This window comes from Vitis vinifera, chromosome 18 (genome assembly GCF_030704535.1).
Source record: "Vitis vinifera cultivar Pinot Noir 40024 chromosome 18, ASM3070453v1".
NCBI classification, from domain to species: domain Eukaryota; kingdom Viridiplantae; phylum Streptophyta; class Magnoliopsida; order Vitales; family Vitaceae; genus Vitis; species Vitis vinifera.
Genome location: NC_081822.1, coordinates 35430709 through 35444749, shown reverse-complemented (window position 1 = coordinate 35444749; position 14041 = coordinate 35430709). Strand labels below are relative to the sequence as shown.

Genomic DNA, 14041 nt, shown 5'->3' with positions numbered 1-14041 from the left:
AAACACCAGGAATATAAATAAAATTAAATTTTTTTTAGAATGTGTTTAACAATATTTTTATTTAAAATATTTTATCTAAAAGTGTTTTTAATAAAAATCACCTATTAGATATTTCTTTATAAAATATGATTTTTAACACTACAAATAATTTTTACAATTTTTAAAAGTATTTTCTAAATTTTACCGAACATTTAAAAATAAAAAATATATTTTAGTTTAAAAACACTTTTTAGAATCACTGTCAAATGTACTCTTAAAGTATATTTGACAATGATTTTAATAAACATTTTTAAGCTTTCAAAATATAGGTTTGATAGTAATTTTAAGAAGTGTTTCTAACTTTTTTAATACATTAAAGATAAAATTTTTCAAGTATTAAGTTTAAAAGCATTTCTTAGAATCATTGTCAAATGGACTCTAATTCTTTAATGACAATTTTTTTTTTAAAATGTTAGAAAGGTTATAAATACTTTCTAGAATCACAGCCGAACGGGCTCTTAGTTCATATCTAGACATTAATCCATCCACCTTAAAAGCATTTCCAAAGAAAATACATGTAAATAAAAGCGATGAAACATTAAAACCTTTCATCCAAAATCACGCTCAAAGAGAGACTCCAAACCCACCCCAAAGCCCAAACTATGGCATAATTATCAGAAAAATATGATCATTATTCAAGGTACCCATACGATCTTTTGATTCAACCCATGATCTGATAGTTTCTTAATGTATGATGAATCCATGATCCCAAATCATTGTCACATATAATTTTATAAATAAGGCTGAGGAAAATTGATATATAGATATATAAATATATTACCATAATTATAATGACAGGATCACAATAATAATGCTACAGCTCAATAGCAGGAATACCCAGGAAGAGCTCGTCCCACAAAAATTCCTGGATTTATCTGATCTATTATTAACACTCACCGCCATGTAAACACTCAACATCATATCTACCAATAGCCTCGCAAAAGCCCAGAATCCGAAAATTAGGCATATAAGAAACACTGCAATACCCTTATTCTCCATGTGTGTCTGGTCCTCCTGAACCTTTTGGACCTCCGCTCTGCAAGTTAATTCCAACAATTAGCACGCAAAAACACCCACAAACCCGACACCTAACAATAAGTGACAATTTGAGAAAATCAGGAAGTCATTAGGCTATGTTTGGTTCAGGGAAAGTGTTAAGGAAGCGAGAAGGGAAAATGTTAAAATGATTTGCCTTGGAAGAAGGTGAGGGAGGTCTAGAGAAAGCACATTTTTCATATATATAGTTTTCTTTTCTTCAAATTTCCATTCACAATCAAATAAGATACGAATTTTATAATTTTTTCCTTACCTTTTTCTTTCCTTCAAACTTTCTAGGAATCAAACATAGGCTTACAAATCATTGATTAAGCAATAATAGTACCAACGTATATTTACAGAAGAAATAGTAAGGGAAGCAGTTCAACACCTAAAGAATTTCTCCTCTTTGTCTCTCTAATGATTTTGAGACAAGCGTTTTATTGAACACAGCATTATATCCTCAAAAGCCTGGGCTTCTCTTATTTTATATGCAAAAACTAAAGACAAATTTAAGTTCAAACCTCTTTTAATTGGAATGTTTCACTTCATGCCTCTCAACATCTTTTAAATTTCAAATTCAATGGGACTAAGTGTAAGAGCCTTGTTAAGTAGTGGGGGTTTTCGAGTTTTAAAGCCATTCTTTAGTAGAAACTAGGGTATCCATTTTTGATTAACTTGATAGGATACATGCATATTTTGAAATAAGAATAGATCAACTACACGGTTTTAGACTTTGTCATTTATTTATTTTTAGGGTGGCATTTCCCCCAAACCAAAATATGATATCTTTGAGCATATTGACATATATCAGAGGATCATTCAAGCTGGTTTTATCCCTAAAAAAATATCCAAGCACTGCACATCTAGAGGTGAGTCAACCTTTATCCCATGTGCTTAGGCATTAGGATATGAGGCTTAATATAACTTCATTTAAAGGAGCGTTTTACGCTGTTGAAGTTCATTGGTTAAGTTACATCATTTCTTTGGAGCATGATTAGAAACTTGGCACTAAAAAGTCTCTCTTGGGCATCAACCCTAGGTAAGAAATTTTATAGAAAAATTAGAATTTAAAGCTCCATAGGAGACAACCCCAACAGAAGAAAGACTAGCAAAAAAAAGATCATTTTGCCTAATTTTGAAAATTATGCACTTCTATGTAATGAAAATTTCCAGGGCCAAAACACCCACATGGTAGCAAAAATCACTTATAATTATAAAGTAAAATATAAAGAAAGTTATTCAGATAAGAGGCTTATAAATTTTCTTATCCAAGAAATTAACCCCCCCAAAAAAGTAAAAAATAAAAATAAAAATAAAAAGCTGTAAGGTCATCAGGCAAACTCATATTATAAAATATAATAGAGTAAATGATGAGATGTATATGGTGAGGGAAGGAAACCGACCTGAGAAGAGCATTGTCCTTGAGTAGATTATCCAACTGTAGGGAAACAAGGGATTTCCATGAAATAAGATCACTGACATCTTTGGTCTGCAAGAGCATGAGACATTGTAGGAGTTAAAAATCAACCATCATAAAGAAATAAAGCAATTAAAAATGAAAAGGTAGTGAGTTACATACAATAATCTCCTTGCTATCAAGGAAGTTCCTTATGTCTGATCTTATATTCTCCAGAAGAACATCTTTCTCCTCAATTTCTTTGTCAAATTCTTTGAAAATGTTACCATATCTGGAGTTCAAATCCTCCAGGTATCGCTCCAAAACAGACAAACTTAAATCAAGTGATTGAACTTTTTGCATCAGTATCTTAAGAACAGTGTCCCCAGGCATCCTTCCAACCTGTTGATGACGAATTTCTTCAACTGGATCTGGCATGTTACTTTTAATAGCTTCAGGTTTGTCAAGTAGAGGGTCAGATTCTGTTTCACTAACAGGTTTCTGATACAGATTATTACCCTCAGTGGGCTCCGGCTGGGAGGGAATTGACTTTTTCTCAGCAGTAATTTCCTCAGGTACAAATGGATTATCTTGAACAGAGATCAAATCCTCCAGCATTCGCTCAACAGCATCCACTCCATATACTTCCACAACACTCAGTGTGCAATAGAATTCTGTACCATGATGGCTCAGTAGATTTAACTTTAGATATCTCACCCATTTTGGCTCGTGAAGAGCAAACCTCTGAGCATGCTTCACATTTGCAGCAGTAAAATTCCCAAGCTTGACCCACTCATCTGTTGGAAAAACCGAACTGCCCAGCAACTCAAAATCTTTTGGATTAGAAGAGTAATGCTCAAAATTTGCAATTTCAATAGTATCCACCAAGGTTTCTTCTGAAAGTTCAATAACGACAAATTTCTCTTCAGCAGAACAGGGATTTCTAAGGTACTTGTCCTTGTCTTTGCCTAAAATATTTGAAGCACCCTTTGCTTCCTTGTTAGAAGCCAAGACCTTCGCTCCCTTTGAAGCTGAAGCATAATTGTAATCTGCACCCCCAGGCTCTACTCTATGTATGACGTTTCCAGCCTGACCAGTTACAGATTTACTTTTATAACTAATTGCCTTGCTCTTGAATTCATCAAGGCCCGGTGGCACAGCACGGGATAACCTGTCATTCTTTGGGGTATCCTTTTCGGATTTTACATCTGAACTGGATTTCTCCACCTCAGATCCCTCCTCAACAGGCAAGGTAGATTTTACATTTCCTTTGCTATGTAATTCATTGGTGAAATCCTTAGTTTCAGCATCATTTCTGGAACCTTCATAAGAATTGTCAGAATTGGTTTCTATCAAAGAATGTTCATCAACAGAACAAGAACCTAGATTAAGGCCCTGCTTTGCTTCATCCCAAGTTGATATGCCAATGAGAGGCATGCCAGATCCATCTAAAACCATGCAAAGAGCAGAGAGTGGCTAGTAAGAAAAGAATGCATACAGATATTAAATTCTTAAAAATTAAGATATTGTCTTCCTAAAATAAGACTAAAATTTAAAAATGGTGCATTCTAGAAACGCCCAAAGATTCACTTAAATCCAAAGAAAAGATATAGAGTAGCTAGTGAGAGAAGATATGTACACATGGTGAATTCCAAAGCAAGACCAATTTTATGTGTCATGGAGTATGTTCTTTTTTTTTGGGGGGGGGGGGGGGGGGACCAGATACTTGCTCTTTCCTTTTTTGTTTTTGGTACATGGAAGCTCCACATCCCCCCTCCAATGTCTTGCCACTTGAGCCAGGCTCAGTAGCTTCATGGAAAAATAAGACAGAAGATGTAAAGTTCTCGAAACACAGAGTACTTGTGTTAGTTCAAGCATGTCAGCTGACAGAAAAAACTACTTTAGATCCAATCTTCTACTATGTGTGGCATCTGGGAGCAATATTTAGGTCTGTTTGAAATTTGAATCCTATTTCTCAGAAACAGTTAAGCTCTTCTCATAATCATGCCTACAGAATAGTTAAGCCTGATTGGTGAATCACAACAACTAGTCCACATAATTGAGAAGCAATCACTCAAGCAGTACTTCTATTCACTATCAAACTGATCCAAACACAGTATTGACTGGTTTTATGAATTTGATGAACTGATCAAACTTGTCTACAACATAGTGATGATCAATGTGAGAGATGTAACAATAATCTTATATGTGAAAATGCTAAGCAGAGGCATTGAATTTGATTGCCTAAATACTGTTACAACTTAGAAGCAGCATAGAAACTCAAAACGTATAAATCTATATAAATCATCCAATATAACCTTATAAGAAAAGAGAAGCTTGGGTTCAATTGGTATATATATTCAAACAATTTTCCAGAATTCAATATTAACACAAAGGAAATTCAAATGGAGACTCACCTTGGTATCCATCACCATGACTGATCCATAAGCTCAAAAGAAAGACAAGGCCCCACAACACAAAGACCAAAGACAATGAAACCTTATACAACCGACTCCGGCCGATGATAGCTTTCTCTAAAGCTCTTCGTTGCAGAAGAGCTCTACGTGATCTCTGCATCGTACATCAATTCATACTACTGCTGAACCAGAGCAGGTAAAAGAATGAGAAACACCTCCACCTACACCAAACAAGACAAAGGACTCAGCCTTTATTTCGTAATTCCAACATGTATGATATATAATATACTCCATAAAAATAACCCAAAAACTAGAAGTTCCTTGTTTGCAAATTAAGCTCTAATCCAGGTCAAATTCAGTACATTGAAATGGGCATTCAAGCATACATGTAACGGATATCCTTTACACACACACACACACACACACACAAAAGTATCTACTCTTTGAATGAAGGAAAATACTGCTAAAATTCAAATGCATATATGTAAAGGGTATATTTGAATATTACCAAAAAGACATTCTAAATATATAACATTCTAATATACAGAAATGGGCATGTTCTCCACATAATATAAAATGCATTTGGTATGTCATTGAAGCTAAAGACTTTTGAATCTGCTTACACAAGCAATAAAGAAAACATTTCCCGAGAAAATACAAGTATGTAGCTTATGAATGAAGCTCAGATCCACACCCAATTCAGGGGATTTCAAATGGGTATTTTTCAATGCAAGCAAATTCACCCTTTGTTCACAAGAAACACTGTTTCACCAAGATTGATGGTAAAATGACTCAAATTGACCACTTTACTTCCATTACAGACATTCATTTTAGGTGTGATTGGCTTCTGCGAAATGCAAGAAAAACAAAAAGAAAATCAATTCAGTCTCCAAACCCATCATATTCTTTCTCGACTTGGAACACAACACACCCATATCCTTTCCCCAACGAATCTCCCGAATTGAATCGACAACCCCAACACCACCAAACAAAAAGAAATTTAAAAAATAATTCTTTTCTTTTTCTTTCCTTTTCCTTTCCTTTCTTCCCTCAATTTTCCCAGTACCCAAACACAACATAAATCAACAATTCAAAGATTACCCACCTCCGAAAACCCAAAATTCTCATATGAACTGAATTCTGTAGAGGAAAAGAAACAGATCTCAATCGCAGAGAATCCGACACAAGCGTCAACAATCTAACAACAGATCTAATAAAAATGAAAAAAAAAACCAATGCCCTTTCCTTAAAAAACCATAAATTAATAAAAAATTACTCCAAATTTTTTTTAAAAAAAAACAATCCATCACCACCTGAACGACTGTACACAGGGAGCATTGGGATCGCCAAAAATGACTCAAGGAATTTTCGAGATGAGCAGCAAAGGAGGACTGAAACGACGTAGTTTCGAGAAATGTTCCGCGTTTGCTTGCCGCTTTGAGGGCTTTAGGCTTTTGAATATGTATTTAGTTTCATATAGTTTTTATTATTATACTTATAATCATTATTATAATTCAATTAGTTGTCACTCCACCAACGGCTCATTTTTTTGTTAATAAGTTAATAAAAAGATATGATGAAACAATTTCTCTCTCTAAATTTTTTTGAAATCTTTCCACTATTGTCTTGGTGGAGTTGACTTGGCTCTTTCCTTTCTTACCACCCTAAGGAAAATAAAGGTAAAGGGATTTTTTTTTTTTACATAATATTTAAATTTAATATTTTTAAATTTTTAAAATTATATGACCAGTCTAAAACTTATTTTTAAAAACTATTTTTTTAACTTAAAAATAAATTTTGAAAAACATGACTATAAGGGTTCATGTTTTTCTTTTATTTTAAAAAATATTTGAAAATAATTTTTATTTATTTTTTAAAAATTATTTTCAATTTTACTTTATTTTTAAAATTTATTTAAAGAGAATAAGTTATGTTTTCAAATAGATTCTAAAATTTTTAATTAATCATTTATTATTATTATTATTATTATTATTACTTTTTTGTTGGTGATATATTATAAAATAAAATAAAAAATTTTAAAAAATATTAAGTATTTATTTTTTATAAGGAAAATACTTGAAGACGTAAGAAATTGTAAAAGTTTAAGTGATTAAATAATAGGTGTTGATGCCTCGAGTCCCTGGCGATCCACGCAATTGCTGAATGGATGGACACGCGATCTCAACCCTCAAAGGTTCTTGATTTAGTCGTTATACCTGCAAAAGACATCCGGAAAGGATGTCCGGACGCACCCTCCGATGGTTTTGTTAGCCATGGTTAAAAGAGGGAGATATAAATCAGTTGACCTTTCACTAGGTATCAGGAGATTACCTTCTTCTTCGTGTGAAGGTTCATATATAGTGCCAGGAGTACTGTTCCTCTCATTAATGGTGAGGAGATATTTTATGTTTTGTCATGATGACATTCGGAGGCAGCATGGTCATCGCCACCCTATTGGCGGCTGTCAGAAACCGTGGTAGGTGATGTTGCTGTCAGAGATCGTGAGAAGTGACTTGTTGTCACCTCAACTTGTCTTTTCACTCTGCAGGTGATGGGACGTGGGCTATGACTGGTCGTTGCGATAGCGTGTGAGACTTGCTTTACTTTAGTCAATGATCAGGACAACCATATCCGGATAGCCCATGCTGGTATCCGGATGAATTGCGGAGCGGACGCATTAATGGAAGCCGTCCGGATGCCAATGCTTTGTAAGCGTCGTTTGCTCTTCCTTGAGGCAGTCCGGATGGGAACTCGCGTTATGTGTGCTTTATAGGAAGATCCGGATGAGGGTTACCCGGATGGCAATGCGTGCCATGTGTCACTGCAAGATGCGTGCCACGTGTTCTTAGAGGGAGGGGTCCCTACAATAGGAATAGTTGGATACATGTGTAAAGTAATATTATTAGTTTATTATATTCAAAAGTTGAAAATTTTAAATAATAAAATGAGATTATTAATAGATAGAGTGATGGAGAAAGTAATAAAAAGTAATAACTAAAGTATGGTGGAAGAAAAGTATGAGTTGGATGGTTTTAGAAGCTTATAATTAGTATTTGAATGAATTTTCATTGTAATTTAAAAAGTAATTTAGAATTTTTTATTTTTTTAAAATTTAATAATTGGTTTTTTCAAATTTGTTGAATAGTTTGACTTCACCTCATATTTTTAAATGTATAAAAATAAAGAATTAATTTTATTTATGTGTTGAGGTTTTGATTAAATATATTTAATTTAAAATAATTCAAAATTTTATTGAATATTTTTTTAATTTATTTATTTATTATTTTTATTTATATTCATTCTCATTAAAAAAAAGGTATTTTGAAGAAATTTCAAATTAATTCTAAAGGAGATGTGACTTAAATTAAGATGAGGAATAAATTATGATTTTTTTTTTAAATAAAATGAGAAAAATAGGAGGATGAAATATAATTAACTCTTTTTATTTTTGTTATTATTAGTTATGAAGTTAATAATAAATTTAATTTTTTTTAAATAACTTAAAAAGATTTGAATAGATTTGGAATATTTACAATTTTTTTTTATTTAAATTTTTGGGTTTTAAAGTACTTGACGGGGAGACCCAATTGACAGAACGGTAAGAGAAAAAAAAAAGTCGACGAAGTGTCGTTCACGTGGAACGGATGACGTGGTGGGAGGCAGAAAATGACAAAAATGGAGAGACTTGAATGTGGTGGTGCCCACATGTATGATGAGGTGGAGAATGCTAGCAATTGCCTGGTTCCACGTATAGACGGTAGTATTAAGTTTTCCTTGTCATGTGTGGGTCCCAGTGCTGTGGAAATTTGGAAGGGTGATGTGGCTTGTCTAGATTTCTCGTCACGCGTGTCGATAAGGGATGCCGACACCATTAGACACGACTAATCTCAAAGGTTTGGATGGAATTTTCACATAAATTTATTTATTTATTTTATTATGAATTACAAAACAAAGTTTACCATACCCCGCCTTCATTTAATTCCTAAATTTTAAATTTTATATAGTTATAAAAAAAATGATTTTATTTAAAATTTTCATAAAATAAATAAATAAATCCAAAATTTTATATATATTGATGAATTATGAAGTTTGAATAAGTTTTATTGCGCTTTGAGATGTGGAGATTGAATTTCGATGGATTTGTGAAGAGATTGAGTTGCTCAATGAGCTCGGTTGAACAGACAACAACCTTAAATTTTCTTTATGTGGTGAATGACGATTTTGCTCATTATATATTTAATCATATTACAATTTTTTGGGTTTTTTTTTCTTTAGAAAGCGCAATCGTAATTGAGAGATTTTTTTTTTTAAGAACTTAACTATTCCAATCATTCTTTTCTTTTTATTAATGAATTGTTGAGTGTTGATGTACTTCATAGACGTAAAGATCATATTAATCGACAAACCACGTTAAAAATTTCACGTTTTTCTTTATTTTATATTCATGTGGTTTTAGTTAACATATTTGTCACATAGGTTTTTTAATCAGGATCTCACAAAAAATTTTACAATTTTACAATAGACGTAAAGAAAAATAGATGTTAGATTGAGATATAAATCAAAGTATAATGATGAATTTTACAATTTTCATTTTTAAAAATTTGGATTTAACTTGAGCTACCACTAGTCAAATCCTGCTAGATCTAGAACAGATTGAACTTACTCCAAATTTATTTATTTTTTCTCTAAATTATTTCATTTTTGAAATTTTATTTCCTATATTTTTATACCAAAATTTAAATAATAATTAACTATAATACAAAAAAAGCAATAAATTGAATATATAAGGTAAGATAATTTACTTAAAAAAATTGTAAGTATATATATAACTAGAAAAAAATTAATATTATACTGTTACTATGTCTGTTTTAGAGAAGTAGTTTGACCGGTTTCAAGAAAACAGTTCATTGTCTTGTTATTTTATTTATTATTATCATTATTATTAATTAATATGAAAGTCTATAAAATGCTCTTTATTTCTTTTTATTATTGATTTTGTTCCTTTTAAGAGTGTTATAAATGAACAAAAATTTTAGAATGAATAGTGAATAATTAATTTCTAAGTAAAGTATTTATTACATAAATAAATGGCTAATATTATTTATATCATCATGATAAGTTAAATGAAGGTCTTATTTATAATTTTTCGCCTTAGCATATATATAGCTTGTTTTGAGAAAATTTGAGAAAGAAAATAGAAAAAAAAGAGGGAAAATCAAAAAATTAAATTATGCAATTCCAAAAAGATGATAAGGAAAGAATAAAATGCTAAGTTATGTTTGGTTTTTGAAAAATTTAAGGGAAAATACGAAAGAACGAAAATAGAGAGGGAAAATGAAAGAAAAGAAAAAGTGAAGAAAAATAAAAATTAGATTTAAAGTTAATAAATTAATTTTATATACTTTTTCAAACTCATTTAATTTATTTTTCTCCATTGTATAAATATTAAATAATTTAAAAATATATAATTTTTTAACTAATTTTAATAATATTTGATTTTCATTCTTATTTTGTGTAGTGAAACCAAACACGGGAAAACCATTTTTCTTAATATTTTTTTTCTTTTATTAGTATTTTCTGGTAATCAAACATAACATAAAGAAAATCAAATATAATTAAGAGTTCATTTGGTAATGCTTTTAGGAAGCACAGTTGACTTAAAAAGTGTTTTTGAAAAAAAAAATTAGGTGTTTGACAAATTTTAGGAAACATTTTCAAAAAATTGAAAAATCACTTATAATTATAAAACATCAGAAGAAACACTTGAATGACGATTTTCCTAAAAAAATTTCTAAAGAAAACACTTGGTATAAAAACACTACCAAATACATTGTAAAATTAGTTGGAAACTTATATTAGTTAGAAATTTATGCATTTTCAAATTATTTAATCCTTATATTAAAGAGTTATGAATGAAATGAGCTTGAAGTAAAGAATCAAAATGATTTATTGATTTATTTTTTTTCAATATTCTTTATTTTTTCTTTCCTTCCCATTTTGCCTCTCCTTTTTTTTTTTTCCTTACATTTTCCCTCAAATTTTGGGAACCAAACATAACATAAATAAATTTATTTTTTCATATTTGATTTTACCATAAAAAAATATGAAAGAAAATCAAATACAATTAATATTAGTCAGAAATTTATGTGTGTAGACCCCCATTTAGGCACGGGTCACTCATTTTCTCTATTTGTTTTTTGCAGATCACATTTTTAACCACGTGTCACATCCTTAGTGGCCGTAAGGAATCGACCTCGCTTTTTGGAGTTGCGGTAGGACTTTGACACATGGAGGAACTTTCTGAAGGGGGGTCCCGCAGGCAAAAAAGGTGGCTGCAGAAGGAAGTGTGCAAAAAAGGTGGCTGCAAAAGGTGTGCAGAGAAAAGGTGGCTGCGGCAGAGATCGTTGGGAAGGCAAATCCGAGATACAGAGAAGGAAGAAAGAGGAGGAAGAAAAAGAGGGGAGTTCAGCTTGGAGAAAGAGCAAATCAGAAGAAGAGAGGAGAGTTTTAGCCTGAGGGGACTAGGGGAGAAATGAGAAAATGGGGGGTTTTTTTTCGGAAGGAGAGAAGAAGAGGAGAAAAAGGGAAAGAAAAGGGAGATACAAAAAAAAGAGAGAAAAAAAAAGATGTTTTCAGAAGGGAGGCTTTTCTGAGCTGAGAGAGTAAGCTACGGAGGAGGGATAGTGAGTTCTTGACGGTAGAGAGAGAGATTTGGGGTGAGCTGCTTTACTTGAGGAGTCTTTGGAGAGAGAAACTCATTGAGAGAGCTGAGACTTGATTTCTTTTTGCTTGAGGAACCAGGTATGTACGCAGTTTTCTCCTCGTCTCTCATTATTCATTGATTTCCCATAACATAATGCTGTTTTGGGTGGATGTTGAAGGCCACTGATCTGTTTGTTGATATGCATGCCTGCATTTGTGTAGATTTGTCCATCTTTTAATTTGATATGCTCCTGTTGTGGTTATGAAATGCTTGAGAATCATGAGGGTGGTTGCATTTGATATGGTTTACCCACCGGCTCAGAAGATTCATGGATGATTCATGAAATGGATTTTCTGAGATTTTTCTTTATTTATTCGTCTTCTTTCACTCTCTGTTTCTCTACTTCCCTTGTTTCTTGATATCTGTCCATGGTACGCATCCATTTTCTCATCCCTGCTCGAAAGAGATCCTAGAAAATCTGGAGTAGTTGCCATGGCAGCAAAGCTCACCTCATCAACATCCTCATACCCATTGTTCATCTATCCACCTCTCTCTCTAGGTCGTCATATCCATTTCCTCACTCAAGCTTGTAGGAATCAAGCATCCTCCACCACACCTGTTTTCCTCTCATTCATTCTCCATCCCATTCCCTCACTTGCATGGAGTCTCACGGGTGCATGTTGTCTTTCACCCTTTCGCATACCCATTAAAACCACTCACCCAAGCCTCCATATCCATGCAACACATACCTATTCTTCATGCTACTCATAACAACGTTCTACCTTATCCGGGTGTCTTACACCGGGAATTCCTCTTCGCCGTCATTTCATCCGGGTGTCTCACTCCCGGAATTCCTCTCCGCCACCATTCCATCCGGGTGTCTCACTCCCGGAATTCCTCTCCGCCGCCGTTCCATCCGGGGTGTCTCACTCCCGGAATTCCTCTCCGCCGCCGTTCCATCTAGGTGTCTCACTCCCAGAACTCCTCTCCGCCGCCATTCCCTCCGGATGTCTCACTCCCAGAATCACCCCCCCATTCCATCAGGGTGTCTCACACTCGGAATCCTTCTCCGCCGACATTCCACCCAGATGTCTCACACCCGGAATCCTTCTCCGCCGACATTCCACCCAGATGTCTCACACCCGGAATCCTCCTCCGCCGACATTCCACCCGGATGCCTCACACCCGGAATCCTACCCGCCGACGTTCCACCTTTTCCGAATGTCTCACATCCGAAATTCTATCCAGCTGACGTACCTCCTTTTTCTTCATCCTTAGAGCATTTTCTTTAGGTTCCAAAATCACGTTTTTAATAAAAATTGGTTGCCACTTTCTTTTTGGCAAGCCATTTTCACACCTCCTCTGTTTTAAAAAATGTTTTGAAATAAGCAAAGAATCAAATTTTGTAATTCTGAATAATGGAATTTACGGATTTGGTCCATGCAAAAATGAACTGGGCTTTGGTGGGGGCCCCACATATGTGACTGATGGATTGATTGATCTGTTTGATTGACTTGGTTATCATACATGATTTATTTATCCTGCTCTCTAACATACATGCGATTATTCCTTAACTGTGCACTAACCTCACTTCTTGATAGCGCTTTATTGGATCGCTGCCCCGGTACGCATCTACATCTGCTCGGGTCATTTTTTGTATGCATGCTTAGGTTCTCGTATGTGCATGATAGTTCCGGGTATTCATCGATTCCCTCATCAATTGCCATGATTGCTTCATTTTATTAGTAGAGACCCATTTTAGGGGCTTAGAGGGGTGCTACGGTATTTACTGTACCTTCCTGATAAGTAACTTAACCCCTGAACCCGATCCGGTTTTTTGCAGATCACCTTTTCCAAATAAGGAGTCACACTTAGGGTTTTTCTTTCTTATTTTGTTTACCCTTAAAAAAATAAAACAAAAATAAGTGGCGACTCCAAGTCATTTTTTTTAAGCAATTAAATCATTTTTCAAAATGAAAAATCGAGCTCACCATTCGAGTGGGAAACTCATTGAGCTGAAATGCGGGGTCCACAATGTGCTTTTAAATTTTTAATCTTTATATGGAAAAGATAAAACAAGTTTAAAATAAGATACAAAAATAATTTATTCACTTTAAATATGTTTTTATTTTCCTTCACTCTTTTTTTTTATTTTTTATTTTTTATTTTTGCTCTTTAATTTTCTTCCGCTACAATTTCACTCGATTTTTTTGGGAATTAATTATTTTTATTTCTTCAAACTCTGTTCAACTCTATGATATAACATATTAAATAATTTAAAAATACATAAGTTTTTAATTAATTTTAATTATATTTATTTTTTCATATTTTTAATAATAAAACATTCCCCTCCATACCTTTTTTTTCCTTAATAATTTTCTTGAATTAAAAATAGCTTTCAAGTATTATTTATAGTATTAAATAAAACAAATGTGTTTAGCATGGATG

At 33.1% G+C, this 14041-nt stretch overlaps 1 protein-coding gene across 4 annotated transcripts in view; it reads right to left on the bottom strand.

The window, feature by feature from the left end:
* Positions 1-783: 783 nt before the first annotated feature.
* Positions 784-14041, bottom strand: part of LOC100249908 (SUN domain-containing protein 4) — an 85697-nt gene continuing 72439 nt past the window's right edge. Inside the window, exons 1-6 of one of the 4 annotated variants that reach the window (XM_059734441.1) lie at positions 6204-6347; positions 5996-6100; positions 4891-5111; positions 2657-3921; positions 2481-2566; positions 784-1075 (exon numbers count right to left, since the gene is read on the bottom strand). In XM_059734441.1, coding sequence (XP_059590424.1) covers positions 826-1075; positions 2481-2566; positions 2657-3921; positions 4891-5050 — 1761 coding nt within the window. In that variant the 5' untranslated portion in view covers positions 5051-5111; positions 5996-6100; positions 6204-6347 and the 3' untranslated portion in view covers positions 784-825. Of the gene's footprint in view, positions 1076-2480; positions 2567-2656; positions 3922-4890; positions 5112-5995; positions 6101-6203; positions 6359-14041 lie in introns of those variants that run through there. The other 3 variants (XM_059734442.1, XM_010645721.3, XM_059734443.1) reach the window with 3 other exon arrangements.